Source organism: Capricornis sumatraensis, chromosome X, assembly GCF_032405125.1.
Source record: "Capricornis sumatraensis isolate serow.1 chromosome X, serow.2, whole genome shotgun sequence".
Classification (NCBI taxonomy): Eukaryota; Metazoa; Chordata; class Mammalia; order Artiodactyla; family Bovidae; genus Capricornis; species Capricornis sumatraensis.
The window spans coordinates 136,363,120-136,389,875 of NC_091092.1; the positions used below are offsets into that span (position 1 = coordinate 136,363,120).

Here is a 26,756-nt window from a genome sequence, read left to right on the forward strand (position 1 = left end):
TTGGTAAACGGAATGTTTTGCATCTCTGCAGCCCAATATGGTAGCCACTAGCCACACACGTCTCATGTGACTGAGGAACTGAATTTTAAATTTAATTTCATTTAAAAAAAATTGAATAACCACATGAGGATCTTTACTGAACAGTGCCAAGTGTAGAACATCATTACCAGTCAGCATATGTCTTTGATTTTAAATATTCCATTATATTATCACCCTAAATTTTGATTTGTAAAATGTGACAACTATTACTCTTTCTAACTAAGTGACGATTACTTCCAGGTAATCTTTCATTTCCCATCCTCTTTGCATGCTAACAATGCATATATTATAATAATGGGTCTTACACTTTTATTCTAATTTTGCTGCTGCACAGCATTGTTAAAGGACTCTTGCCTTCCAAATAGCTTATTATCCAAGAGCCATATATCTGGCAAGGAGTAATAAGCATTACTCATGAATTTAAGATGCCAATCTTGGGTTTTCTTTCAAATTGTTTTCAATTTAATAAGACCAAACTTCCCATAAAAAATAGGGGGTTATGAAAATAGAGCCTAGAAATTAGCATGTTAAATTGCATCTTCTTTTGCCCTTTCTAATAAGTGAACTGTGAGCATTTTCTGGTTAATTAGAATGGGTATTGACTGAGGTTGAACTCTTCAGATGATTCAGACCCAATGTAATTAAGCATAGGAGAGAAAAATATACATTATAACCATTTGAAGCCCCAAAGTAAAATTAGATAATTGGCTAATTTTAAGTCAGTAGTAGTTTAGGTATTATTTGAATCAAAAAGAGAACCAACTCATTTAATTTGAAGTCATCACAAGCCTCCTCTCTTTAAGGGTTTAGGACTTAAGACATTGAGTTTTCTCTTTGACCTGCCTGCTCTTTGAATCCAGCTACTCTTTGATAGAATTTCAGTAGGAGCTGCTTTGGTGATCATTTCTATTTTACTTTATTTTTGTTGTTTCTAAATTCTTTTTCCTTAACTTTATAATGCTCATATCTTCTTTGTTGTTTGATTGTATTATTCGTTTTTGTTCCTGCTAAAGCCAGTTGCCCCTTTCCTTTCACCCTTCTTTGGTCCAAATGTTTCTCTGAAAAATCAAGTACATATTAACTGATTTCTGCTGGGAATTTACCTGAAGGGGACTCACCAAGATCCGAAACTCATATCAAAGGGAACTGAAGGAAGGAGGTGTGTCTGAATTGAAGCAGAAAGAAGGGAAAACAAACTTTAAAAATTAAATTTGTTCTTGATTACAGAAGTAATTTATTATATTTTTGTAGAAAAATTTGATCTTCATACAAACAGATGTATCTTCCTTCTAGTGTTTCTCTACACACATTTATATATGTGTGTTCAAATTATCTACACATTATGAAAAGTGAAGTGTTAGTCACTCAGTTGTGTCCAACTCTGCGACCGCAACGTCTGAGGCTACAGTCCATGGGATTCTCCAGGCATGAATACTGAAGTGGGTTGCCATTCTCTTCTCCAGGGGATCTTCCCCACCCAGGGATCAAACCTGGGTCTCCTACATTGCAGGCAGATTCTTTATGGTCTGAGCCACCAGGGAAGCCCTGTTTACATGTTATGGTTACATGTAATATTCACATTTGATATACAGTCTTGGTCTTCAATTTTACTTTATCACATTTTTTCTACTAATAAATTTTCTTCTAGAGATACTTTTTGCCACATAATTCCTTCAGATACATATAGACAAATTTCAGAGAGATGCAGGTTCTCAGTAGAATACATAATCATCATCTTTGAACATGTCTCACCATACATTTTGATGACTCTCTTTGGGTAATTCCTAGACATATATTTGCACCCTGGAAAAGTTATGGATATTGAAACCCTCACCGACAAGGAGTGAATGAGAGCAGAACAGATTTTTAAATGTATTAGTGACATGGGAGTGGTTATGGTGAGATGAGAATTTCCTTGAGGTTATCTACTCAACTTCATCTGTATTTTTAGCTTAATTTCAAAGACATAGCACACCCTTGACAATAATATACTCTTGTGTTTCTTTTTTTGCTGATTTAAGAAGTTTTTATATATGCTTGTGTTTATTAGTGTATTTATGATCAGTGTTGCTATTTATTTCAGCCTATACTTTGACTCTTAGTCATTATTATCTAGTGATTTTTCTTCCATATTTTATTCAAAAACATACAACACTGGGCAACTAAGCTTGAGTTTGAATGAATTATAAATGCTCCTTTTTGTTTAATTTACATCAGCTTTGTAAGTATTACGTGGTGATACTTACAAAGTATGTGGTGTAAGTATTACGTGGTGATACTTTGTGTTACACTAGGTAGCCACACATATCTACATGTAGGTTGTCGACTGCAGTCATCTGCCACAGATAGGCAATCAGGAAATTAAATAATCTCAAAGTGACTGGAACTTCCAGAGTAACAATCCAAAGGTCAGTGTACTTTATTTTGTTAGGAAGAAAATGTATACAAAGTAACCTACACATTAGAGGATGTAAAATACACTAACAAAAAGAAGGAATTGCCTGGAGCAGAAAGGAATGATTAGACTGACTAAGTAATATCAGGCAATTAAAACAGGCATGAAAGCTTTATTGCTTCCGAATTTCCAAGACATCTCGCTTCATTGATGGATGTTCATAAGTCTGATTCTGGACCATCAAACAGATCCTATGTTGTGGTTAACATGCATGTCCATTATAGAAGACTATGATGAAAATGGTTTATTTATTTTTTTTTAGTTCTACCAGTTTATTGCTACCAACCCATCACCCTCCACCCTCATGCACACATGCTCTGTCATGTAACCCCATGGACTGCAGCCCGCCAGGCTCCTCTGTCCATGGACTTTTCCAGGCAAGAATACTGGAGTGGGTTGCCATTTCCTTCTCCAGAAAATGGTTTATTAAAACATATGTTTGGGCATTTAATACAGAAGTTTCAGTTTCTTGTCACTTACGCAGTATACCTCATTCCATAGTGAGCAGTCTTCAGAGTCCAGAGCCTGAACTTTTCCCTGTAATTCAAATATGTGGTTTGAATATATGTATATAATTTGAATTATTATAAGACAAGAATAATTTTGTCAGTGATTTTCCCAAATAGAGAATCCTCTTATATCAGAAAACATGAAAGCAACTCCAGTCTGGTTTGAAATTTTGTGTTCTTTCCAATATCACACATAGTTTTCAAGTAACATCATTCCTTATATCCTGAAAATGTTTCTCAGTACGAATAAACATCATGGCAATATTTTCATGAGCTGTGGAAGACAAAGTGTGGTGGGGGCATATATTTTGGAGACTATACCAGTATATATATTTCTATCTTTCTACTGGATTTTTTTTCAGGAAAGTCATTGACAAAACAATTCTCCTTAGTCCTGACCATATAAGCATCACATTGTTGGAAGAGAAAGTTTGCTGGCATGACATAAATGATAGGGCTCTTGATGTCGATGTCATGACCCACTAATCAATTATGACCCACAATTGAAAGACACTAGCATGGAAATAGAGTGCGTCATTCATCTAGAGATAGATGGTTCTAAGGTTGGTTATTTCAGGGGCACTGAAGACCTAGAGAGTTTCTGCCTTTCTACTTGTCCCTCCTGGTTACAAGATGGCAGACACAACTGCAGGCATCACATTCTCAAACAAATAGATCCAAAGACAGAAGAGCACTTTTCCCTAGCGTGTGTATACACAGTTTTCTTTTTTAATGCATTTATTTTTTAATTGAAGGATAATTGCTTTACAGGCTCGGTAACAACTTAGGTACACAGTTTTAATTAGAGGGTAATTCTTTTTCCCAGAAGCTCTGCCTCTCCTATTAGACTTCCCTTTCAGCCTCATTCATTGTTCAGCTTCCAACACAACCAATCACTAAACCAATCACTAATGAGGGAAACATGCCACATTTGGTGTGGATATGGTATTTTATAGTAATTGATGCCATAATTGGAGGAGTGAGCATTTGTTCTGTGGGACAGGGGAGGGGGCTCCTCCCTCCTGAATTTGTGGAAAGCCTGATGCTGGGATTAATTCCAGCACTGCCAACAAGGACCGACTGGTGAGGAAAACTATCTGCCTGGGTCAGGAAGATCCCCTGAAGAGAGAAATGGCAATGCACTCCAGTGTTCTTGCCTGGAGAATCCCATGGATAGAGGAGTCTGGCGGGCTACAGTCCATGGGGTCGCAAAGAACTGGACATGACTGAGCGACTAGCACTTTCTTTCATATTTGCCAAGGCATTTTGACTACACTTCTGCCATGGTCTTAACACTATTAGGCTTTCTCTTATCATTATTTGTGAGCTTATTTTAGCCCTTTGGTAGATTCTAGATTCCTTAAGGATGGGGACTTACCATTTTTATCAGGACATGGAATAGTGCTTTACCCTAGAGGGTGATTAATAAATACATACTAAATTGATTAAAATTGGCCTATGTCAGTTGATTAAAAGCTTTCTTTCTGACTTTTTTATTTATTCTAAATTCTTTAAAATCAGGTTATTTGCTTGAATATTGACACCCTCCCAGTAATGTTTATTCATTCCAGAAAATGATTAAGGGGCCTTAATCATTAAAGGTATTGGAATAAAGTTACTGTGGGTATTGTGTAATATAAACACTAAAAAAACTGTTTACAATTCTGTTTGGGTGTAGGAGGAAAAAAGAATTCAAATATAAATATAAGTGGGAAAGTAAAGCTGTATTGAGTCCATTTTATGCATCTGTTAACATTTTGAAGACTATACAGTAGAATTTATCATCTTAAAGATTATGAAGTGAAAGAAATGACTTGTATATAAAACCACTGTGATTCCCTATTTGAAGCTCCATTTAATGTAAGTTTTCTTAGGCAAATACCTCAAAGATTTAAAATTCAGTACATTATTTTATGTATCACATAATTTCATTAAAAAATTGCTTTCAGTAGAATGAGATCAAAAGACCAGATTTTGGTTACTAATGTGGTGTGAAGTATAAAGCCAGTGCTCCAAGTTTTCATTTGTTTTGTAATATAAACATTTCAGAAAAGCTTATCTTTTTAATGTAAAGAATTCTTCATATAAACTTCCCCTCATTTGGTTCTGGCTTCCCAGGTGTTTCAGTGGTAAAGAATTCTCTTGCCAATGCAGGAGATGCAGATTAGATCCCTGGGTTGGGAAGATTCCCTGGAGGAGGAAATGGCATCCCACTCTAGCATTCTTGCCTGGGAAATCTCACGAATAGAGGAGTCTGGTGGGCTACCATCCATGGGGTCACAAAGAGTTGGACATGTCTGAGCGGCTGAACAACAACATTTTGTTCTGGCTCAGTGACTATATACTTCTTCATAATTTTTCACACTACCAACTACTACAACTACTATATAAACTTCTATTTTTTTTAAAGTTTTGAGATGGTGTAATTTAAATTGTCTCTAAAAAGAAATATACTCCTCATTTGCCTGCAGAATGGTCAATTTGTAGGTGTAAATGAGCAGTTCTTATCTTATTCAAGAAGATCCATTTATAATATCTTCTTTCCAGTTACATGAAATGTTAAGTTTAATTCAGCACAAAATCAGGAATGATTTTTTAAACTTTTTATTGTTTGCTTATTTTTAGTTACAGAATTTACTAAGTAAGGTGGTGGTAGGAAAAAATCTTTGTGTTCTTGTGTCTTTCTGAAAGCAACTGAAGTATTTACTTCAGGTCTCTTCTCATTTTCTGATCTTTTAATCCTGGAAAAAAATTGCAAAAGAAGCAAGTAAAACAATTTACAAATATTCTTCGTGAGTACCATTTATAGTAACAAATATGGGTTCAAGTTTGCCAAAACAATATTATAGCCATTGAAGTTGAACTCTGTAATTTTCAAACTTTCTTTGTTGTCTCATAGTAATTAGATATGAGGTGTCAGGATGGAGGCCCCTGCCTTCAGAATACTTAAAACAATTATTGAATAATAAAATAACAATTTCTATCTTTTGTTGAGTACTTTCTGTATGGTCATTTCTGAACTCATCACTTTATTTTCTTAAGACAATTCTAATTTTAGATGGGAATTTTAAAGAGTTCAAACTACCTACCCAAAATCACCTTTCCTTGAATCGCTGTGGCAAGGTTTATAAAGTTCATGACATTAATTATTAATAAAGAGATAAATGTACTTTTTTGAGATAAACACTTTTTCTATACAAAGAGGTAACCTGTACCTTAGACTAGAATAATCAACTGTAGGCACCAGATTATTTGGGATACAATCATTTTTCAAATATGCTCCATGTTTTCCACAAATATGCCTGTATTCTCCACAAATATGCCCATAATTTTGAAGCCTTATATAACATATAATTTTTATTGGAAAACTATGGTATTTGTTCTTAGACAAAGGCTTGAAAGTTATCTGATTTAGTTACTTCCTCTCATTTTAAAGGGAAAACACCCATATAGTTGAAGTGACTTGTTAAACAGCATCTCCTTTTTGGGTGCAGAGTTATAACTGGAACCCAGGTATCCTGGCTCCCCATCCAGGTCATTTCTACCCCACCCCTCACCTTCTCAGTAGAAAATCATTAATAACATTTATAGCTTGGAATTGCATTTGAAGACTTACATACAGAAGAATTACATAATCTCATACACCAAAGTGAGGGTTTATATATATGGATAAGGCTCGCTTATTGACTATTTCCCACTCACTTGGAAGAGTGGGAAAGAGCTTTCTGTAATGAAAGGATATTTTGTCCTTTACTGTGAAGACTTACTGCTAAAAGCTTAATCTACAGAATCCCAGCACTGAAAAGGAATCTAGCAATCTGTCCTCTTTAGCTTCCTCCAAGTTAGATTAAAAACCACTTTAAACAAGTAATTTTCCTTTAGGTTTTTAAAGAGACCTCCCACCTACCTGTTCAAATATCTGCATCCCCTCATTGGCAAAAATTACCCTTTAAAAAGAAATCTCCAGTTCAATTCTAGCCTATTCTTGCTGGTCAAACCTTTGAAAGATAAAAAGAACTAATGTTCCCTTATAGTACTGTCTGTAAAATTAGCAGGTTTCAATAATAGATATTCTGGTAGGAATTCAAAGTAATTATAGAGTTTAAACCCACCATAAAAGCTATTGTGTTACTTCTAAGCCATATAGATGAACTCATTTATAATATAAACTTACAGCACACACTTGGACTAACTGAATCACTGAGCTGTAGCTGTAGCTACTGAAACTGTAGGCCTTGGACTGCGAGAGATTTTCAATCTCTGGGGGGCCATTTTCGCTCGACCATTTTCATAAGTGTTGTAGTGACTTCAAGGTATACTCACCACTTCCTCCCGCTTGGTCTTGTCTGTTGCTGGCCAAGCTTCCAGAGGCAGGTCAGGAAGCATGGGGGGCAGAGGCTGCATGGGGAATATCGGAGGCAGAGGTGGCTGTGGCGGCAAGGGCTGGATGGGGTGCACGGGCGGCTGGGGCTGCAGGGGCTGCAAGGGCTGCAAGGGCTGCATGGGCTGCAGGGGCTGCAGGGGCTGGTGAGGCTGCGGCTGGATGGACTGGGGCTGGAAGGGCTGCTGGGCGGGCAGAGGGAGGTTTGGCTGGTGGTGTTGGGTTGGAGTCATGGAGTGTTGGCCAGGAACTGGCATCATTGGTTGCTGGGGGACCACGGGCTGCTGAGCTGGCACCATGGGGATGTGGTGATGAGGCTGCAGGGCGTGATTCTGGGGAGTCTGCTGGGACACCACGGGAATGATTTGGTGGTGCAGCCATCCACCCATGGGTTCGTAACCATAGGAAGGGTACTGGTGAGAAACAAAGAGTCAGGTTTACCATCAGCTCCATTGACTTCCAACTGGAGAAGCAGCAATGTTTTCTTTGTCATTATGGCAATATTAATATTTACTCAATTTTCTTTTCCTGTGCAAGAATTTCTAACTGTGTATACAGATTTGACCGCTTACCAACTAGAGTTCCCATTAGTGTCTATATGTGGCATAGATATGTTGCCTCACTTAAAAAGGGAATTGAAATGCATGCTTAATATTTTAAGGGAATAAAGAACCAAAAAAATCTACATACCGGGTGTCTTATCATGCTCTGGTACCACTTCAGAGGGGTGAGCACCTTAAGAGAAAGAGAGATTAGAATACATTTGTTTTAATTTAGTTGCATGAAATATAGACTCACTAATGCAGTCTCGTCAATACTGATACCCTGAAAATAGGAGTTCTGAGGAAGAAAGAATAAGGTAGACATTTGTTAGGTGCTTCCTATGTGTGAGGTTCCACCTTACAGCCATCACACACATTTTTCATGTTTTCTTAGAAACTCTGAGGCAAGTATCATCACTTTCACTTTTACAGACAAGGTCATGGAGAGTTAGAGGCTCATGAGCTTGACTGAGATTATAAAAACTGTAAGTCTGTTTAATTCCTCAGCTCCTGCTCTTCTTTACAAGAGGAAAAAACAGAAAATTAATGTAATATAATTTTAATTATATCCTTTTTTGATGTGATGTAACAATGAAAAAAAATAAAAGAGGCAGAAACACTGTCCCTCATACTAGAAACACAGGTTTTCAGGTCACATATGTCATCCTTTTAAGATATAACAGAAAATCTTGCCTCAAATTTTTATTAACACTTTTCCTCAGTTTGTATGAGTAAACAAACACATGAATTGTCATTTGAACCTATGAAGGAAGTAAGATTTTTCTTTCTTTCTAAGCAGTATGTATTTGTTTCACCCCAGGTCCAGCGACTCCTTCAGATAGTAGTACAGTATTTGATATCAATACAATAAACAATTATTAACTTTGCTCAAGTCATACTTAACAAAGCACCTTTGATATTGCTTAACTATTTTGCTCCCCAAACAATATTTTGAAGGCAGGGTATTATCATTATTTCCCTTCTCCAGATGAGGAAACCAAAGTTCTAGAGAGAGAAAATGATTGACCTAATGTCTCATGGTAAGTGTGGGGGTGAGGAGAGCCTCAAACCCAATTTCCAGAAATCTCATGCTTTCCATTGCTCTCACAGACCAATTGGTCACTAATATTTCAGTAAGGACAAATGAGGGAGATACACAGAGTGTGAATATCTTAGAATCGGGAGTTTTCCAGCTGGAAAGGATCTTAAATAATATCTTACCTGATTCCCCATGTTTTACAGGCTGGGATAGAACAAAGCTGTTCAGCCAGAGTTCATTTCTGCCCTACCGTGCAGTCCCCCTGAATGGTAGTTCATGGGAGATAAACTTTATAGCCATATAAGGAGGAGAAACTGAGTCAGAGAGGCCAGGTAGGAGGGTTCTGGGGCAATGAAGGCTTGGGATGACCCACCAGGGCTTAAACCAGGAAGCTGGTAGTGAGAACTGAAAAAGTGGGACTGAGAAACATCTCGAATGAAGAATCAACACACTATTCTTTACAGAGCCCAGGGCATCGTTAACTCAAACAATGGTCAAAATTAGTAAAGAGAAAAATTACCTCATAGCTGAAGTTGATATAACCAGGGTGCCCAGGATGAGGTGGTAGCTTTTATAGGAAGGGGGAAAGGAGAAGAAAAAGAATGATAAAGAGGAAGAGAAAAGGGAGGGGGAGAGAAAGAAGGGGAGAGAGAGAGAGAGGGAAAGAGATTAAGTCAATATGCAATTTTCACATTAAGAGAGACTGCAGCTACTTTTAAAAAATCTATATAGTGCAGAATATATTTGAGGTCTACTTTTAGTTTGAACATGTGCCCTGTGTAGGAGAGGAGCCCTCTTCTTTTAAAGAGGTCCAGAACAACTAGATGTCCTAGGAACAGAAACCAGCACACATTTATCCTCCCCTGATCTTCAGACACCTCTCCGTCCATGCTGTCAATCAGTCTTACTCTAGCCCACCCATCATTTTATTTCTTGATGAAGCTGTCTACTGAAAAAATATTCACAACCTAAAAGTTGAGAGTTATAGTTTCTTCAGCGGGAATTTTTAGGACTTCAAGACCAGGAGGCAACATCTCAAGTTACCCAGAGAGAACTGCTCCGAGGAGGCAATGGTGGGGAGCCAGGATATGTAAGAATTTTGTAACAAAGGGCAGGTAGACTGAATGTCAAAAGAGTATTGTTAATGAAAGAAAACCAGATATCTGTAGTGCTTTCTCTGTATACAGGCAGGGGGAGGAGTCTGGGCTCACTGAAATCATTCCTTTGGTCTGCAGCTCAGCTATCTGGGGCCAGCGTCCTGTGTTCGCCTCTCCTGAAAGCTTCCTCGGGGCTCACTTTTGGGAGTGACTACAATCTGATGCCTTCTAGATGGCAGGTATTCCTTCCTCCCTGAGGTCCCCTAGGGCTCACCAGCTCACCCTGAAGGGGGCTGCAATCACTGATGACTGTGACATCCTTTGTTTACTGATATGGCAGGCAATATTCCTTGTCTCAAAACTCACTCCAAGTTGGGAAGAAGGGTATGTTTTTCTTACACAATTACAAAATGCCAGCAAGAAGAGAATTGTCTCACGAACATTCCCTTATAGATCAGGAGGTGGCTATGTGGTTAAGTAAAAGATATTACTCATAATTGGCATGCTAAGTAAATAACACATGAGCAGCAACAAAAGAAACAACTACGTGTGAATCAATGCATGTGAAAACAAGATGGGTGTGGTACAGTGGAAACAGTATAAATCACATGGGAAATGAGAGTTGATTTATGAAGTTTTGGCTGATTCTTTTTATTATTCTGTCATCTTTGTTTGATTCTGTCAATGTTTCTATGGTAGAAAAAATTTGAAGCTCAAAATAAAAAACAACCTGAATAATTATTGAAACCAAGACTGTCTGTCTTGTCAAAAGTGGAGGCCAAGTGATTGATGCCTGCATTGTGGAATTCTGGTTGGCCCTGAGGGGTGGGGGGAAGGGGGAGAGGAGGACCTTTCAGACCATCCCCCTCAGACTGTGAGCTGATTAAGGCTCTGTTCTTTTAAAATGCTCAAATTTCATAAGAGGGTTTATTCCTCTCATCTGAGTGTGAATTGTTTTCCTTTTAGTTAACTGCCTTTCCTCTATATTCTTGATAGAAGCCCTCAGAGAATAGGGGTGTTAAATTGAAGACGGGAAAAGGGACTGAATTTGCAATGCTGGTCCCCTCAGGGACCTAGGAATTGCCACAATGCAGGATTTCAGGAAGACAGAGCACAGAATCTTGGTCTTATGGGTGAGAGAGGAAGAGAGGAGGCAGATATTCAAGCTTTGCTGGCTTCTGGTTGTATCAACTGCTCTTTAGGCCACTGAAAAACAGATGGATACTGCTTTGCCTGCATGTGATCTAACCTCTTGTGTACCTGTATTTAGAGAGAATTGGTCAGACCTCCCAGCCCTTGGTACATCTGAATATAACATGTATCCATATGTATTGAGCATAGATTGGATTCCAGACAACCACACGGACGTCCTTCACTTAACAGGTACACCCAAAAGGATGAGGGCTCTTAGAACAGGGAGATGGTTCAAGAAAGGAATTCCTAACACAAAATCTTACCCTCTGAAGGTCAACAGCAGTGGACATGGGGGAGCAGGAAAATATTTGGACACTTGTGAAAAGCTGAATTGTAGAGAAAACTGACATTTTTGTAATATTTGCCTAAGGCTGGTTGAATACTTTCTCTGGAAGCCTTTCAAGGGTCCCTTCCAAAAGTTTCCTCCATCTAGAGATGGGTGATGATATTTACAGGCTAATTGTTCCAATAGAATCTCCTGGGGTGCTTGTTAAAATACAGAGTCCTGGGCCCCACCCCAGCTGTACTCAATGAGAATCTTTGACAGAAGCGTCTGGGAATCCATTTTTTTATAACAAGCTCTTCAATATGTTTCTTAAGCACAGAGACATTTGAGGAAATCTGATCATGCACTGTTTTAAACCCTAACGTTACCCACTGTGGGGCAGACTTTTGTTTCCAAGTTTGTGAAGCTGGACATTTACTTTTGAAGGAGGGGTTTTACTCACAGGCATAGAGAAGGCTGCTCCCAGGAGGCAGGCAAACAAAATCCAGGTCCCCATTTCTTGATAGCCCTGAAATACAAGTCAACACCCATTTTTCTTATCTCTTCTCAAAGAAGGACGTCATTAATACTTCCTAAAGCCCACATAAAAATCTATATTAGTCTGTTGCTAATAAAAAGGATGGACCATTTCTTGTGAGATTACTTCACTCCTATATGATTCCAGTTCTCACCCCTTTTTATTATTTCTGGAATTACAGTGGTCATAAAGATGTTTTTCATTTAGGTTGAGAGCTGAACAAGCTTTAGGGACATAAATGGCATGAATTTGCAGGCCATTTTCCTATACCTATATAGCCTGTAGAGTCATAGAAGCTAAATGTATGTTATAATTAAAATGATTAAAAATAGAATTAACTCTAAAACTGAGATCATCAAGGTGCATACTATTTGATACTGTTAGAACCAGGAGGCTCAGAAACGTTGGTTTTGGTACCATCCACCTGAGCACTGCTACTGTTAAAGATCAGTCATCCGAGAAAATAGAATAAGGAAGGAATGGAATTTAATTTCAGGTGTTCTGACTGACAGAACTTAAGACCCTCAGGTAACATCCTTAAGCTCCAGATGTGGAGCAAAAGATGTGGTTGAAGAGAGGGGAGGTGCTAATATCCTGTTATTCTCTGAATGTCGAATGGCTTTTATTGAAAAGATTCCATATTTAGATGATGGCATTTTCCTTTTGTTTGACACTGCACTGTAATTATTCCACAAATAAGACCCTTGGAACATGAAGCAAAACAAGCCATCCTAAAATACATTGCCTTGTGGTGCAAATTACTGGCTAACTTTGAGAACTGTCAGAAGAAAAGCCTTAAATTTGCATTGGAAATGAGTATCGAGTGTAATAATGCAGGCTATGAGAAGTACACTGACATTTTTACCTCCTAGATCTGTTTTTTTTGAAGTTTGCATTAATGAGGAAAACCATTTTGTTGATGGTTCTGTTTGATAGAATTAAATGAAATGTTTTTCAAAGTATTGTATCACAGCCTGTGAAAATTTACTTTTGCCTTAATTGATAAGTAATTAAATATTTTGCTGTGAAATTTGGCCCTGAAAAGTGCTTTGAGATTCTGGACCTAAAATTTAAAGAAATATAGACAAACATTTTGGTGCATGGGAAAGTAACAATTCATTTAAGTAATCAGTTTAATTTAATCATGGTCCAGCTGAAGAAGCAACTGAATATTGACAACATAAGTTATTAGAAATATAGAACACATTTGCATCTTTTGAACATGAAATGCAGAAAAAGAAGTAAGTACAATAGAAAGGATACCAAATTGTGAATAAAATCCACATACCTTTGAACACACGTACTCAGTAAGTTTCTGTCTGAAACTCAGGGATGCTTGATTCTTTAGATTTCTTCCAACTAAGAGCTCATTTTATACCATTCACAGCATCTAGAGCAACCAATCAGGTTTCTGAAGGAAAAATGTGTTGAGTGTAACTAAAAATCCCTGCATCATGACTTCTAGAAGCTGTGATCAAATATAAGACTGTATGTTGTGATTAGTGCATATAGTCTTTCATTATAGGCAATAATAGGTTTAACAGGCAAAAAATTTCATCAGTCTGTTTTTAGGTCAGCAAATGAGTTGACTGCACATGCTGATATATTCAGATTTACTATTAAGAAACAGCCATGTCATTGTCTGTTCCCTGGTTCTAACGAACATACCATTGTTCTTTACCAAAAAAATGTTAGATGGTTGAGTTTCTATAGTCTAATCAATGTGTCCTTTAGGGTTCCCCAGCCCTCAGATCAGGATAAATTGATTGAAATCTTCATTCTGGTAAAATCCCAAAGCTCTTGCCAACAAATTCTCTAAGGAATTATAATTTCAAGATCACCACTGCTCTTTTTGCTACTTCCATTGAAGATATTTTCTCTGTTCCCTGTGAAAATTCCTTTATCACCTTCTCCAAACTTTATCAACCTTTATGGTGATAAAGGTGGTTCCTTTATCACCTTTATCACCATTCTGGTGTCCACTGAAAGAGAGGGTAAAGGCCCTTCTCCTTGGCCTCATTCGGTAACCCATCTGCCATCCAAGCCACCATGAACTCAAGGTTCTCCCAGTAACCAAACTTTTACTCATGATTTGAAGGACAAGGCCAGGGACATACCACATACCACACCACACACTTAAAAACACATTTTAATTCCTGCAAACAAATGTATATCACAGGAAGCATTACCCTGGCTCCCCCACCCCACACAGCAGCTCAGCCTCTCTTAGTATGATGGCCCTTCTTAACCTACATCCTTCTGGCCCAATCCCACATTCTCTCATAAGCAAATCCGTTTTACTCTTTTTTTTTTTTTCTTTCAGAGACTCCTAACTGTCCTTTTAGTTATCTTATCCCCATGTTCACAGCAGCCTCCCCTTTGCCTGAACAACAACCAAAGCCCTGTTCTGAGAGGACCTCCAGTCTAGCCATTAAATTTTTTTATTCTTCTACCTTAGTAAAGAATATGGACTTTTATTTTGTTCTAAAATGTGATCAGTAAAAAAGCAAAATTTATCGGAGAAGGAAATAGCAACCCACTCTAGTATTCTTGCCAGGAGAACCCCATGGATAGAGGAGCTGAGTGAGCTGTCGCAAAGAGTCGGACATGGCTTAGCAACTAAACAGCAACAGCTATATATCACAGGTAACTATATTCAGTATTCTGTGATAAACCATAATGGAAAAGAATATTTTAAAAAGATGAATATATTTAAAAAAACAAAATTTGTGACTATTGATAAGAGGTAGCTGATGAGGAGTCTATTATTATTCAATCAATAAAGGAAATTCTCATTATATGCCCAGATACGGCTAGCAGTATAGCTGGATCTTTTTGACTACTTAAGTAATATTTCTAAAGTTTCTTCATGTACATATATCTTTATATTGATACTCCACATTGGCTGAATTACATTCAAGGAGATAATATCCATGAAAAGCAATATAGTATTAAGAACTGGAGGTTAGACTTACCTGTGGGTCCTGAACCCAGCTTCACCAAGGGTTGAGGGACTTGAGAAGACATGTAGCCTATCTGAGCCTCAGCTTTCTCATCAGTAAAATGAGGACAATTCTAGAGCCTACCAAGAGGATTCGTGTAAAAACTAAATGAGAGACATCTCTGGGGGGAATGGAAAGTTATCACCTTCTTCCACCCCAGCACTTGGCACACAGTTACTGTTTAAAAATGCTAACAAATAAGATTCTAAGATAATCCTTGGGGATGAATTAGTAGAAAATGAATAACCATTGTGAAGAAAGGTAAGGTAGACCTTTCAACCATAGAGATAGAGAGAAATTACAAAAGAGAAAGTGGAAAGTTATAAAAGGCAAGTGTGTGATTGAAAGGGAACATAGAATATGCTTCTACAAGTCAATTGTGTCCATAGTTTGCATTTATTCATGAGTGTATTTATTATATTTCAAAGGTAAGAAAGATTCCTTTTGAAGGAAGTTGCAAAATGGATGGAGAATTGATATCAGCTTACTTGGAGGGAGAGGAGGTGGGAGGTGTGTGGCAAGGAGATAAGGGAGAGTAGGAGGGACAGTACGAGGGAGAGGAAGGAAAGTGTAGATCATATTATATGCTTTTGCAATCTTTCTCCTCATTTTATTTAACTACATATGTTGAAGTGCCTGAAAAGGTTAAGGACAAGTCATTTGCGAACTAATAGTGGTTTTGTAGGTTTATAAAATGTGTCTCATTATTTTGCCTCACCTTTCAACAATGAGAGTCATACATTTGGCCACAAGGATCAGCAAAATGATTCTTTATTATGGCATTAATTTCTCTGGTCCATCAAATAGTGAGTCATTGCCAATCCACCATGGGCACTTGTTCAGTATAATGGCAAATACAATAGAAACAATATGGTTCTTTCTATTAATTTCTCCCCACTGAATATCCCAAGTCACTAAAATATCCCAAGGTACTAAAATATCCCAAGGTACTAAAATATGGATCTCTATGCTTGAAATCTCTTCCACTAATTTAGGTCCCACAGGCAATTTAACAGTTACTCAATGTTTTTCAATTGAAAAATTTTTCTTATAAGCAGTTGTTTCATTTATGAATAAGTTAACTTTATAAAACAGAACTTACTAGACTGAACTTACTAGGCTTATTTTGTTAGGTAGAGGCTATAACATTTCCAAAGTATTTGTGTTATTTTTTTTTATTCTCTGACATCAAATATTTTCTTTTTTTTTTAAATCACTGTTTCAAAAATGCATCACAAAATAAAATATTTTCCTCTATGGAAATATCTATGGAATATCTGTGATAGAATGACCCCACAATGTATCTTTATTCCCTTATGCATTCATTTCAAATATATATGTGGAATACTTATGAACCTAGGACCATTTGTGTTACTTAGGGGACAAATATTGATACATGAATGATTTTATTCCTGTTTCCAAGATCTTTTCTCCAAAATGACTAGTGAATAAATGCCCTTATAGATTCCCTTTCTTGCTTAATGGGAACAAGGAAGATCAGAGAAAGGGTTACAAAAACATTACATTCAGATACCTTCTGGCCCAGAAACAGCTGCTGTAACTCCCTCCTGATTTTTGTGGAATCAAGCAGGGGCTGCAGGACATGCAATTCATGTAGAAGGACCTCAGACTGGGATTTTGGCACAAATCAAGAACCAAATGGTCCCTGCCTGCCAGTGGTCAGAGATGAGGCAGTTCAGTTCAGTTCAGCTGCTCAGTCATGTCTGACTCTCTGCGACCCCGTGCACTACAGCACGCCAGGCTTCCCTGTCCATCACCAGTTCCCGGAGTATGAAAAGAGATGAGCCAAGCACGGGTTAATCCCAGGCAACTAGAATCTAACCCACTGCCGTCACACTCCTTACTTTGTCCCAATCAACTACTCTTAGTAAAGAGAAGCCATGGAAATCAAGAGGCTTAAGCACCCCTTGAGCTCTGAGCGGAGGCATATCTTAAATGGCTTCACTTCCTGCAATGCCTGGCCTCAGACAAAAAGTTAGATACTCAATAACAACAAATTTCATGCATACAGAAAGTCTTCATGTGGTGCTTTATAGTTTTTTAATAAGTTCTTTTGGCCATTTTTTCATAGTTACTCTTTTTCTTGACTTACAACCCATCACACTTTGCTGTTCTCACATTCCTTATGCTAGCAACTTCTCCCCTTGTAATCTTCTGATTTACAGTATGCTGGAAAATCACATGGCCAAGCATGTTAGGAATATGTGTGGACTGTAAGTAAAGAGATGCTCTAAGCTGAGGTGGCCTGGGAGGCTTACTTATGAGAAAAGCTCAAAACTCTCAGTATTGTGGCCTTGGTTTTTTAATGCTGGGAGGATATTTTGTTTTGTTTTTGCATTTTCCCCCTTTGCTCAACTTCCTGGTTTTCAGCAGTGGTCGACATATGCAAGTGACATTTGGATAAGTGAGGTGTTATGAGTTCCAGAAGACTTTCCTATCATCTGTAGGAGCCTGTTTCTTGAATCTTCCTTTAAAGCAGATCTACAACTCTCTAGTATTCTAGAATAATTTCAGGAGTGGGTTTTCTTATCTGGCTGGAACTAAAGTCAGATTTTAGGTGTTTCTTCTGTAGACATTTACTTAAAAGAAAATATCATTCTCCAGGCTGGTTGTTTTGTTTGGGTGCCTTGCTGGAGTGGAATTGTACCCTCTTCAGAACCCAGGGACACCATCACTCATTGATTCCAATAAACACACTGACTTCCCTTTGCAACCTTTAAAAGTCAGGTATTGTGTCATACTTCCTTGGGAGCTCTTTGGTAGCTAGAAAAATCTCTTTTACAAAGTAGGTGCTGGATAAATGTGTCAATTAATTGATGAAAATGTAGAGAAATTATCCAGGATATAACAAAAATCTTTCAAATGTCCTTAATCTATGTGGAGTCTCCTAAACAAAGAAATCTTGCAGTAATTTAGATGAGCTTTTAAACAACTAAGATGGATACCTCGGTATTGCTGTCAGTGCTCCTATGGACTTTCATGCAAACAGCCTCTGATAAAGACCTAAAAAGGGAGATGCTGTAAAGGATTTAGAATCAGTTATCACAACATCCTCGTTATATTTGGCTCTGACCTGTTAGTTTAAAGTGTAATATATTACAAGCAAATTACTATGATAGATAAAATTGATTTTTTTCCTTATTTGAAACTGAGTTAATTTGCTTGATATAATAAAGTTTTGTTATTATTATTATTAGCTTTCTAGGCTTCAGCTGAAGGTGTAATTTGAAAAGAATAATAGCAAAAAAACCTAACCTCTCTCACCCATATTCACGTATTTTAGTGACTGCAAGCCATCAGTACATATTCCAGAATATCCTGGACTCAACTGTTTTATGGCTGGTCATTTGAAGCTATGGGGAAAAACAGGAATCTTCTACTGGCTAACAACGTTTAATAAGTGAGTAGACTTGGGATTAAAAAAAAAAAGCATCAGAAAAGCAGTAACGGGGTAAAGAATTAGAAAGAAGAATGGCATATATAAGAAGACAGAAGTGCATGGTGATGGTATTCAAGGTGGTGATCAAAGGTGGTGACTGGCCCAGCAAGCCCCAAGTGTCCTAAAATGAAAAAAAGAAACTTTACTGAAGCAGCAGGAAATACAGCAGCACTGTAGTAAAGGGACATAGTCCTAGGACCCTAAACTCTTATCCCTCAAAGGCCAACACTGTGATCTAACTTCAGTAGCCACTGCCGAGCACTTCGTATATGCCTAGCACGGTCATTGGCGCTGGAGCACAAAGATGAATAGGTCAGTGACCCAATTCACAGCTCACAGTTTCTAGAAGCATTATTCACTCTGCATTGGGGTGGAGAATGCTAGGAGAGGGTATTGGAACAGATGGTCCTTTTCACCTTCAGGAAGTGAACACGCTCTCGGCCTATGTCTGGGTTTGTGGAGGAGAAAGGGATGAGGAAGGTAGAGAAGGAGCGCGGCGACAACAAAAGACGCGGGGCTGTGGGAAAGGCGGCCACTTAGAGGCTTCCAGGGGCCCTCTGGCTGGACTGGGGAGGGTCATATTAATTTTCCCTGGGATCGCTTCAGTCTTTCAGCCTGAGGCCCTGCAGTGATTGGACATGAACGGATACCCACACGCTGAATCACCAGGGAAAGATTCAGTTATAGGCAGTGCCTGCTGTTTCCAAGGACAATATAAAGCAGATAGAAGTGTTTATGAAACAACATCTAGAACAAAATGCCTGCCAATGGGGGACTGGTTCAAATCCACTGTAGCACATATAAAGGGTATCCATCTGTATTTGGTGACATAGAAAGATGCTTGTGATACATCAGTTCAGTTCAGTTGTTCAGTTGTGTCCAACTCTTCGTGACATAGTTAAGTAGAAAAAAAGATTTTTAAAGTCCTTTGGCTCTGAAATGATCCTCCTTCTCCTCCTCTTTCCTCTTCCCCTCCTTGTCCCTCTCTCCCTTTCTCCAGTTGGGGAGATAGTTGCCAAAATGTTAACAGTAGTTTTCTAAGAGACTTATTCCTGAAATCTTTTGGGAAACCAAGATTTTATTTCTTTTAAATAATTGGTGAACAAAACAAATGCAGGAGAGATACAAGAAGTTTAGGGTATAATATTGCTCATCCCTGTTCAGAGAGAGTGCTGAGTGATAGGCCTGGATCTTTCACAGGCCCTAGGTTTATTTAATATTCATTCTCAGGGGGAATAAAAGCTGAACATACAAATCAAAGACCAAATAAATGATTTTTAAAAAGCTATAGGGTCCCTTTTAGATCACTAGTGAAAGCTATCTGAATAATATAAGCACACACAGAACTCATACAGCTTGTAATTTGTCAGGTCTGTAAGCATTTCCTAAGTATCTGGTGGAGCAGTTTTCAGTAAGGGAAATTATATGCAGATGGATAGTATGTTGTTTGGGTTATAATTAACTGGTAACTGTCAGGAGTGAAAATGTTATGTCTGTGTTAACAGAGGTAACACAGTAACATAAGAACAAGCATTTTTATTTCTGCTTATTGAGCAAAATACACCAAAGTAAGTTGCACTTTCCTAAGGGAATTCAATGTACACATACTCAGATTGGTAGTCTCCAAACAAAAGCAATATGCTATGGTGGAGAGAACTTGTCTTTGGTAAAGGACAGCATAGGTTAGAGTTATGGTTGGGCCATTGAGCCATGATGCTTTACCTGAGCCAGTGTTCTTAACTCTTGTATACTTACCTCACTACCTGGAAAATGGGGAAACATCAGTAACAGGAAGCTGGTAATGTCTCGAGCATACAATTGACTCTTCCTAAACATGATTTCCAATATTTTGACAATTTCACTACTTGCTCAAGGAGACACAGCAAAGGAAACCGTTCACCACCCAAGAGGCTGGAAATGATCATTCTCACATATTTGATATGCAGAATTTCTTCTATTGTTCTTGGGTAGAAAATTCTTACTTTGTTACAATTCAGTAGGATACCTTTCATGTTCATTTCTTAAGGAATTACCCACAAGGACATAAGTGTAAAATGTCAGAATACTATTTTCATATGATCAGCTAATTCTACAGGGAACAAGAAATTAATGGTGAAACCTAAGTGCAGGCAATGTCGCCAGTTCTGGTTGTGTTGTCATTTCTGGTATCCATTCTGGTTATTGTTTTAGCTCATGGCTCTTTGAACATGGACAGCACTGTGAGCTGCTTTTCAGCTAGTATTTTCTTTATCACATCCCTCAATTATATAAAATTCAGTGACAGTAGTTGAGAGTTATTTCCAAACTTCTATTTAAAAGGCCACATCATGAATGGTATGTCTGGTATATTAACTACATTTGAAGGTGCTCTAACTCTGAGGAAATAAAGTAGCAGGAATGTGAAAAGTTTTTCCCGACCCAGGGGTTGAACCTGAGTCCCCTGTGTCTCCTACATTGGCAGGCAGATTCTTTACTACTAGCACCACCAGGAAGCCAATAGTTCTACTCACACCCATGTTATCATAGGAAGATTTACTTGAAATTAAAAAGATGCAGTCACCTATCACAGAATTCAATGGAGTGAGTACAAGTTTCTTCTAATTGTAGATGACATTTGCCCCAGCATAATGCTAACACAGCTTGAAAAATCATAAAATCTCTTTTTTATAATGTTACCTCATGCATCATCTTGATTATCGTGTACTCTTAGGAGAATCACAGTCCTATGCTGAGTTTCTTCTCAGTAACATTCCATATGCTTCCAGAATTTTTAAATCATTGGGATAAAATGTTTATTGAGTATCTGTAATATTCAAAGCCTAGCACACATGAAAACATATGGCATGATATCCATACAACACAATATTATTCCGCCATAAAAACGAATGAAGTACTGGCAAGTGCTGCAACATGGATGAGCCTTGAAAACATGACGCTAAGTGGAAGAAGCCAGACACAAAAGGCCATATATTGTATGATTCCCTTTTCGAAATGCCCAGAATAACCAAATCCATAGGGACAGAAATTAAATTCCTGGTTGCCAGGATGTGGGAGAGAGAAGCATGGGGAGGGACTGCTAATGGGTTTGGGGTTTTTATGAAGAGGGTGATGGAAATGTTCTGGAATTAGATGAGGGGTGACAGTTGTACAACCATTTGACTATACTGAAAGCCACTCAGTTGTAAACTTTCAAGTGGTGAATTTCATGGCAAGTGAATTATATCTCAATCTGAAAAGAAGACATATCAAAAATATACACATGCCATTGGTCTCTACCCTTAAGAAGCTTACCTCATCTTTATACAGTATATAAAATACAGAACCAGGAAAGGTTAAACACAGTGCAGCGGTATGGAATAAAAGCATGTAAGAGTTGCCCTCGATGATACAGCTGATGGTGATGACAGCAATGATGATGAAACTAAAGTTTATTAAGTGTCATCCGATGTTCTAGCATTGAACATGTTTAAATAATAGTTGATTACCTTCCACATGCCAGGCATGTTCTACATGCATGGAGTGTATCAGTGAACAAAAGGCAGAGATCCCTGTTCACAATCTCGCAGACAGCAATATGAGCAACAGATAAGATAAATAAAAGATATGTTAAAAGATGAGAAGGGCTAAGGAAAAGGAAACACCGAGCTGGCTAAGGGGCATTAAAATGCTGAGTTGCAAGTTACAGTAGGGTGGCCAGTTTTAAACAAAACCTAAGCATCTCTTAGGGAGAGCCAACACAAAGGCACCAACACGGAGGCAGGCTTGGCATGTTGGGGAACTGGCAGGAGGCCAGTGCTGCTGGCATAGTGTGAGGTCGAGGCTGGAGTATAAGACGAGGTCCAAGAGGTGACATCTTGTCGGGCTTCCATGCTTAGCAATTAAATGTACAATTCCTTACCTGAAATATGCTGTCATTTACCGTGAATCAGAGGCTTTGGAAAAAGGAAGAAGGGTGTCTGGAGTTTGGGAATGCAGAGGATTTGAATAGAGGTAAAGGCTATTCCATCACAGGGCTTTGTCATTGGAAACAGCAGAAATGGAAAAATGCAGAGGGTGCTTGGGTATGCAGAAGAAGACCAACTGGGCAGGAGCAGGGATTTTAGATCAAAAAATAGTTATGCAAGTGGCCAGTGGGAAGAGAGAGACCTGGATGCCAGGGCAAGGAATGTGAGTTGTGCACAGCTGGCAGCAGCGAAGCATTACGCGTTTGCTCTCACCATGCTTGCTTTCTTGGGTTTGTAACATGAAAGTTTGTCAGGAACGAGGAAGTTGAAGTGGGAAGTGGTTGGCTGACTTGGCCATCTTTACATCACAATGAGAGCTAGAGTAGACCAGACCCCTGGGAACCCGCCCCGTCCCAGGCACTCCTGACCTATTAGCTCACAGATAAATGCAATATCTGCAAGGGCCCCAGACCAAATAATATTATGGAAAAAAACAATAACATTCTGGGAACATCTTAATTTAAAAAATGAAAGTCTGTAAACTTTCCTATAAAATACAGAATTGCATTTAATAAGAGCTGCCACAGAATATTCTCCAGCCAAACCTAGAGCTATTCAAAAATGCCCTTGCTTAGTCAGAAATAAAAGCTACTTAATGAAAGGTCTATAAAAAGAATTTTAATAACTTTATTGTCCTAGCATTTACATATCATAAAGTTTACCTGTTTAGAGTGTACAGCTGAGTGGGCTTTAGTATATTTTTGTATCTTTACAAAGTTTGTAACCATCCCCACAATCTAGTTTCAAAACATTTTCATCACCTGAAAAGAAATCCCATACTCATAAGCAATTGCTCCCTATTTCCCTTTGCCCAAGCCCTAAACACCTACCAATCTGCTTTCTGTCTTGATGGGTTTGTCTATCCTGGACATTTCATATAACTGGTATCATACAATATGTGGTTGGAAAATGGATCTTGGAGAACCTCTCTAGCAGGGTTTCTCAGTGTCAGCATCCTTGGCATTTGGGCTAGATCATTCTTTGCTGTGGGTCCGTCCTGTGCATGTAACATGTTGGCAGGATCCCGGCTTCTATCCTCCAGATGGCAGAACTACCTCCTCTCCCAGTGATAACAACCAGAAATGTCTCCGGACATGGCCATATGTTCCCTGGGGAGGAAGGGGAACAACAGTGCTCCCAGCTGAGAACCACAAATCTATACTTACCTAAAATTGAGCTGAGTGTAGAGGTGTAGGAAGTGGGGTGGATGCCTGCACTCAGCCTCTGTGGTAGAAAAACCACTGTTTCAGGGTCCTTGACAATCTGAATGATGAACCCCGAGTTTTAAAATTCTGTGATTTCTTTTAGAAAAGTGAAGAGATAAATAGGGGAAATGAGTTATTTAGATAAAAATTACAGTTGAAAAAAATATCTGATGGGAAAAACCACCCACTTTTCAGAGTATTAAAAAAGATTAAAATTGTTGTTTAAAAAAGAAAATAGTATGTCCCAGTGGTCTTCACCTTCAATATGCAGATTTAGAATCATGGTGCCAATAATTTAAAATGTACATCAATTTGGATTGGGCGTGTTCTATGCTACAACTGTAACACTGTATCAATCGTTCTCAGAGAGTTATGCTTAACTCAGCTTTAAAATTCTACTGCAGATTATAAGTACCCCTTGAGCAGCAAAAAGAAGCATGAGATTTCATTTAAACCGTGGATAATGAAAACAAGCGGGCAATTGCAATTTAATCACATCCTACTAATCTAACAGTCTAAGGAATGAAGAAAGAGGAAACACGTAGGCTTGAGAAATGTGTACACTTCAGAAAGTCAGTTTATAAGCGTGACCTCTTTTCTGTGAGTGGACGAGGCCCTCCTCCTCCCTGTAACCCATTTACAAATGAATGCTAGTTCTCAACATCTGCCCTGGTCAGAGTAGGAATCTTAAAGTTATGGAGATAATAATTGGCCCATTTCCTGCTCTCAATTTTAAAGAAGTGTTTTCTCAAACTGCCTGAGTCTGTGTAACCTTGACTGTCTAGAACTTGATGCCCTGTGTATGGTAGTGCTATCAGACTCTTCCCACTCAGTGCTTTGTAGAATTGTTATGAGGATTAAATGAAATAATGCCAATCAAGCACGTGGACTACTGTTTAAGCCTGTTAAGCACTTAACAAACTGCTAGCTCGTATATACACACTAGCTGAAACATCTGAAACCATAACATGGTAGAATACCACCTTGTGATCAACTTTCTAGTAGAACTGCACACATTGAAACCAAGTGTCAACAAAAAAATAGTCACAACCTAGGACTTGAGAGTTATGTTCCATTAGATGGGAATTTTTAGGACTTCGAGACCTGGAGACAGCATCTCAAGTAATCCTGACAGAACTGTTCCCAGGAGGCAGGGAAAGGAGTCAGTCAGGTTATACAGAAGTTTGCAATAGAACCAGATAGTTGTAACATCAAAAGATTATTGTTAATTAAGGAAAACCAGATATCTGAAGTTAAGGAATTTAGCACTTTTCTATGTGTGGGTAGACGCAAGACTCTGGGTTCCCTGAAGTTATTCCTTTCCTGTGCATCTCAGCCTGGGGCTGATGGCTGCCACTGCCACTTTTTCACTCATCCTACCCGTACCCCGACCCCACTGCTCAGCACTTTCTGGGCTCAGAAATTCACATTTGGAATGTCAGAATCACCAATGGCTGTGACATCCTTATTTATTGATATGGCAGGAAATACTCCATTTCACATAAGTCATATTGGGTCCCTTTCCAAAATGCTTCTTGAAGGGCCACCTCTGATTCTTTTACAATGTAAATTCAGAAGAAATTTGTTTCAGTGCAGACTATAGTTTAGAGCCACTTGGGTAGCTTTTAAATAACACTCTGTGTCCCGTTCCACCTAGCTTCTGATTTAATTGGTCTGAGCAATGGCTCCAATTCATCATGGTTTAGAATCACCTGGGGAGCTTTTACAACTATAGATGGCCAGGTGCCACCTCTAGAAATTCTGTTGCAGTTGAATATAACGTTCAGCCAGAGTTGAACTCCATGGGACACAATCTAGTCTACCTTATGAATTGTTAATATGTGTCTTGCAGACATTTACTGTGTATGAAAAGCTGTAGTTCTATCAGCTATACCCAAATCAGTGGTTCTTTCTTTCAAGTGAAGTTCCATTCAGTGCCATAAGTGGAATTAAGTACACTCAGCACAGTGGCATTTGCAGTTGGTTATAAAATAGGAGTGTCAGTACACGTTGCTATATTTAAAATGGATAACCAACAAGGACCAGCTGTACAGCACAGAGAACTTTGCTCAGTGTCATGCGGCAGCCTCGATGAGAGGGGAGTTTGGGGGAGAATGGATACATGTGTATGTATGGCTGAGTCCCTTTGCTGTCCACCTGAAACTATTACAACTTTGTTTATCAGCTATGCTCCAACACAAAAAGTTTAAAAAACAATAGGAGTATTGGACCCACTGAGTTTTAGCATGATGGCAAACCCGCAGTGAGCACTCAGAAAACATTTGTTGACGATGGTTCAAGAAAAAAGTTTTCCATGGTCTGTTGGTTTATCTACGAGTGAGTATTTCATTTCAAACAGATTCTCTCACAGAGTCTGCATGAGGCTGCTAAAATGTTGATTCAATGAGTGAGTGAATTTCATGAACCACCCATCTGGGTAGGTTACTTTGGGTGTAGCTGTTTTGATTTTTCCTTCCTCTGAATATACAGTTTTGTTCATGTAATCAAACAAATCCAATTGTTTTGTCGTTTTGTAGACACATTCTTTGTGTGGCCAAGAATCCCGTTTGCGGTGGCCACACCACAACTAGGTTTGGATGTGGAGCAGCCCAGCAAACAAGTGTTAATTTGAATCAATTGTTAAGATTGCCAGCAACAAACCAACAGGGACCACCCTCACTGGATTCAATTAGGAACCCTGCAGGCAAGGCACTAGGTTTATCTTATTAGCATTGCCTTCATCCAGCAAAACCCCTTACTTCCCACGTGATGACATAACAACCGGCTCAAATGTAAGGCGTATCTTGTTCATTTTAATTTTCTCTATGCCCTTCTCCTCGGAGTACAAACACAATACATGTTAGTAAATAAACTCAAACAGTATTGAAATACATTAGGCAGAATGTTAAAATCCCTAAGAAGCCCCTCCTCAAGCAAAAGTTACTGTTAACCATTTGAGAATATCCTTTCTGCTTTTTCTGTGCTTACACTCACACGTGTTTCCTATAAAATTTATGATAGACATC

General features: G+C 38.5%; 2 protein-coding genes across 2 annotated transcripts in view; one reads left to right on the forward strand and one right to left on the reverse strand.

Moving 5' to 3' along the window:
- Window positions 1–26,756, forward strand: part of ARHGAP6 (Rho GTPase activating protein 6) — a 536,545-nt gene that overhangs the window by 387,825 nt on the left and 121,964 nt on the right. The gene's annotated exons all lie outside the window — the stretch shown is intronic.
- On the reverse strand, window positions 7,312–12,038 carry AMELX (amelogenin X-linked). The gene is made up of 5 exons (XM_068962463.1): window positions 11,985–12,038; window positions 9,486–9,533; window positions 8,183–8,224; window positions 8,075–8,119; window positions 7,312–7,797 (listed from the first exon to the last, which is right to left on the reverse strand). Exons 1-5 carry the CDS (start codon window positions 12,036–12,038, stop codon window positions 7,312–7,314), a joined length of 675 nt encoding a protein of 224 aa, XP_068818564.1.

What these genes read in the sequence shown, in the direction of transcription:
- AMELX (XM_068962463.1), bottom strand. Translation starts at nt 12,038, where the DNA reads ATGGGGACCTGGATTTTGTTTGCCTGCCTCCTGGGAGCAGCCTTCTCT. An exon ending in ATATCAACTTCAGCTATGAG is followed by an intron (nt 8,225 to 9,485) that starts GTAATTTTTCTC and finishes TTTCTTCCTCAG; the next exon opens with AACTCCTATTTTCAGGGTAT. An exon ending in GTATTGACGAGACTGCATTA is followed by an intron (nt 8,120 to 8,182) that starts GTGAGTCTATAT and finishes CTTTCTCTTAAG; the next exon opens with GTGCTCACCCCTCTGAAGTG.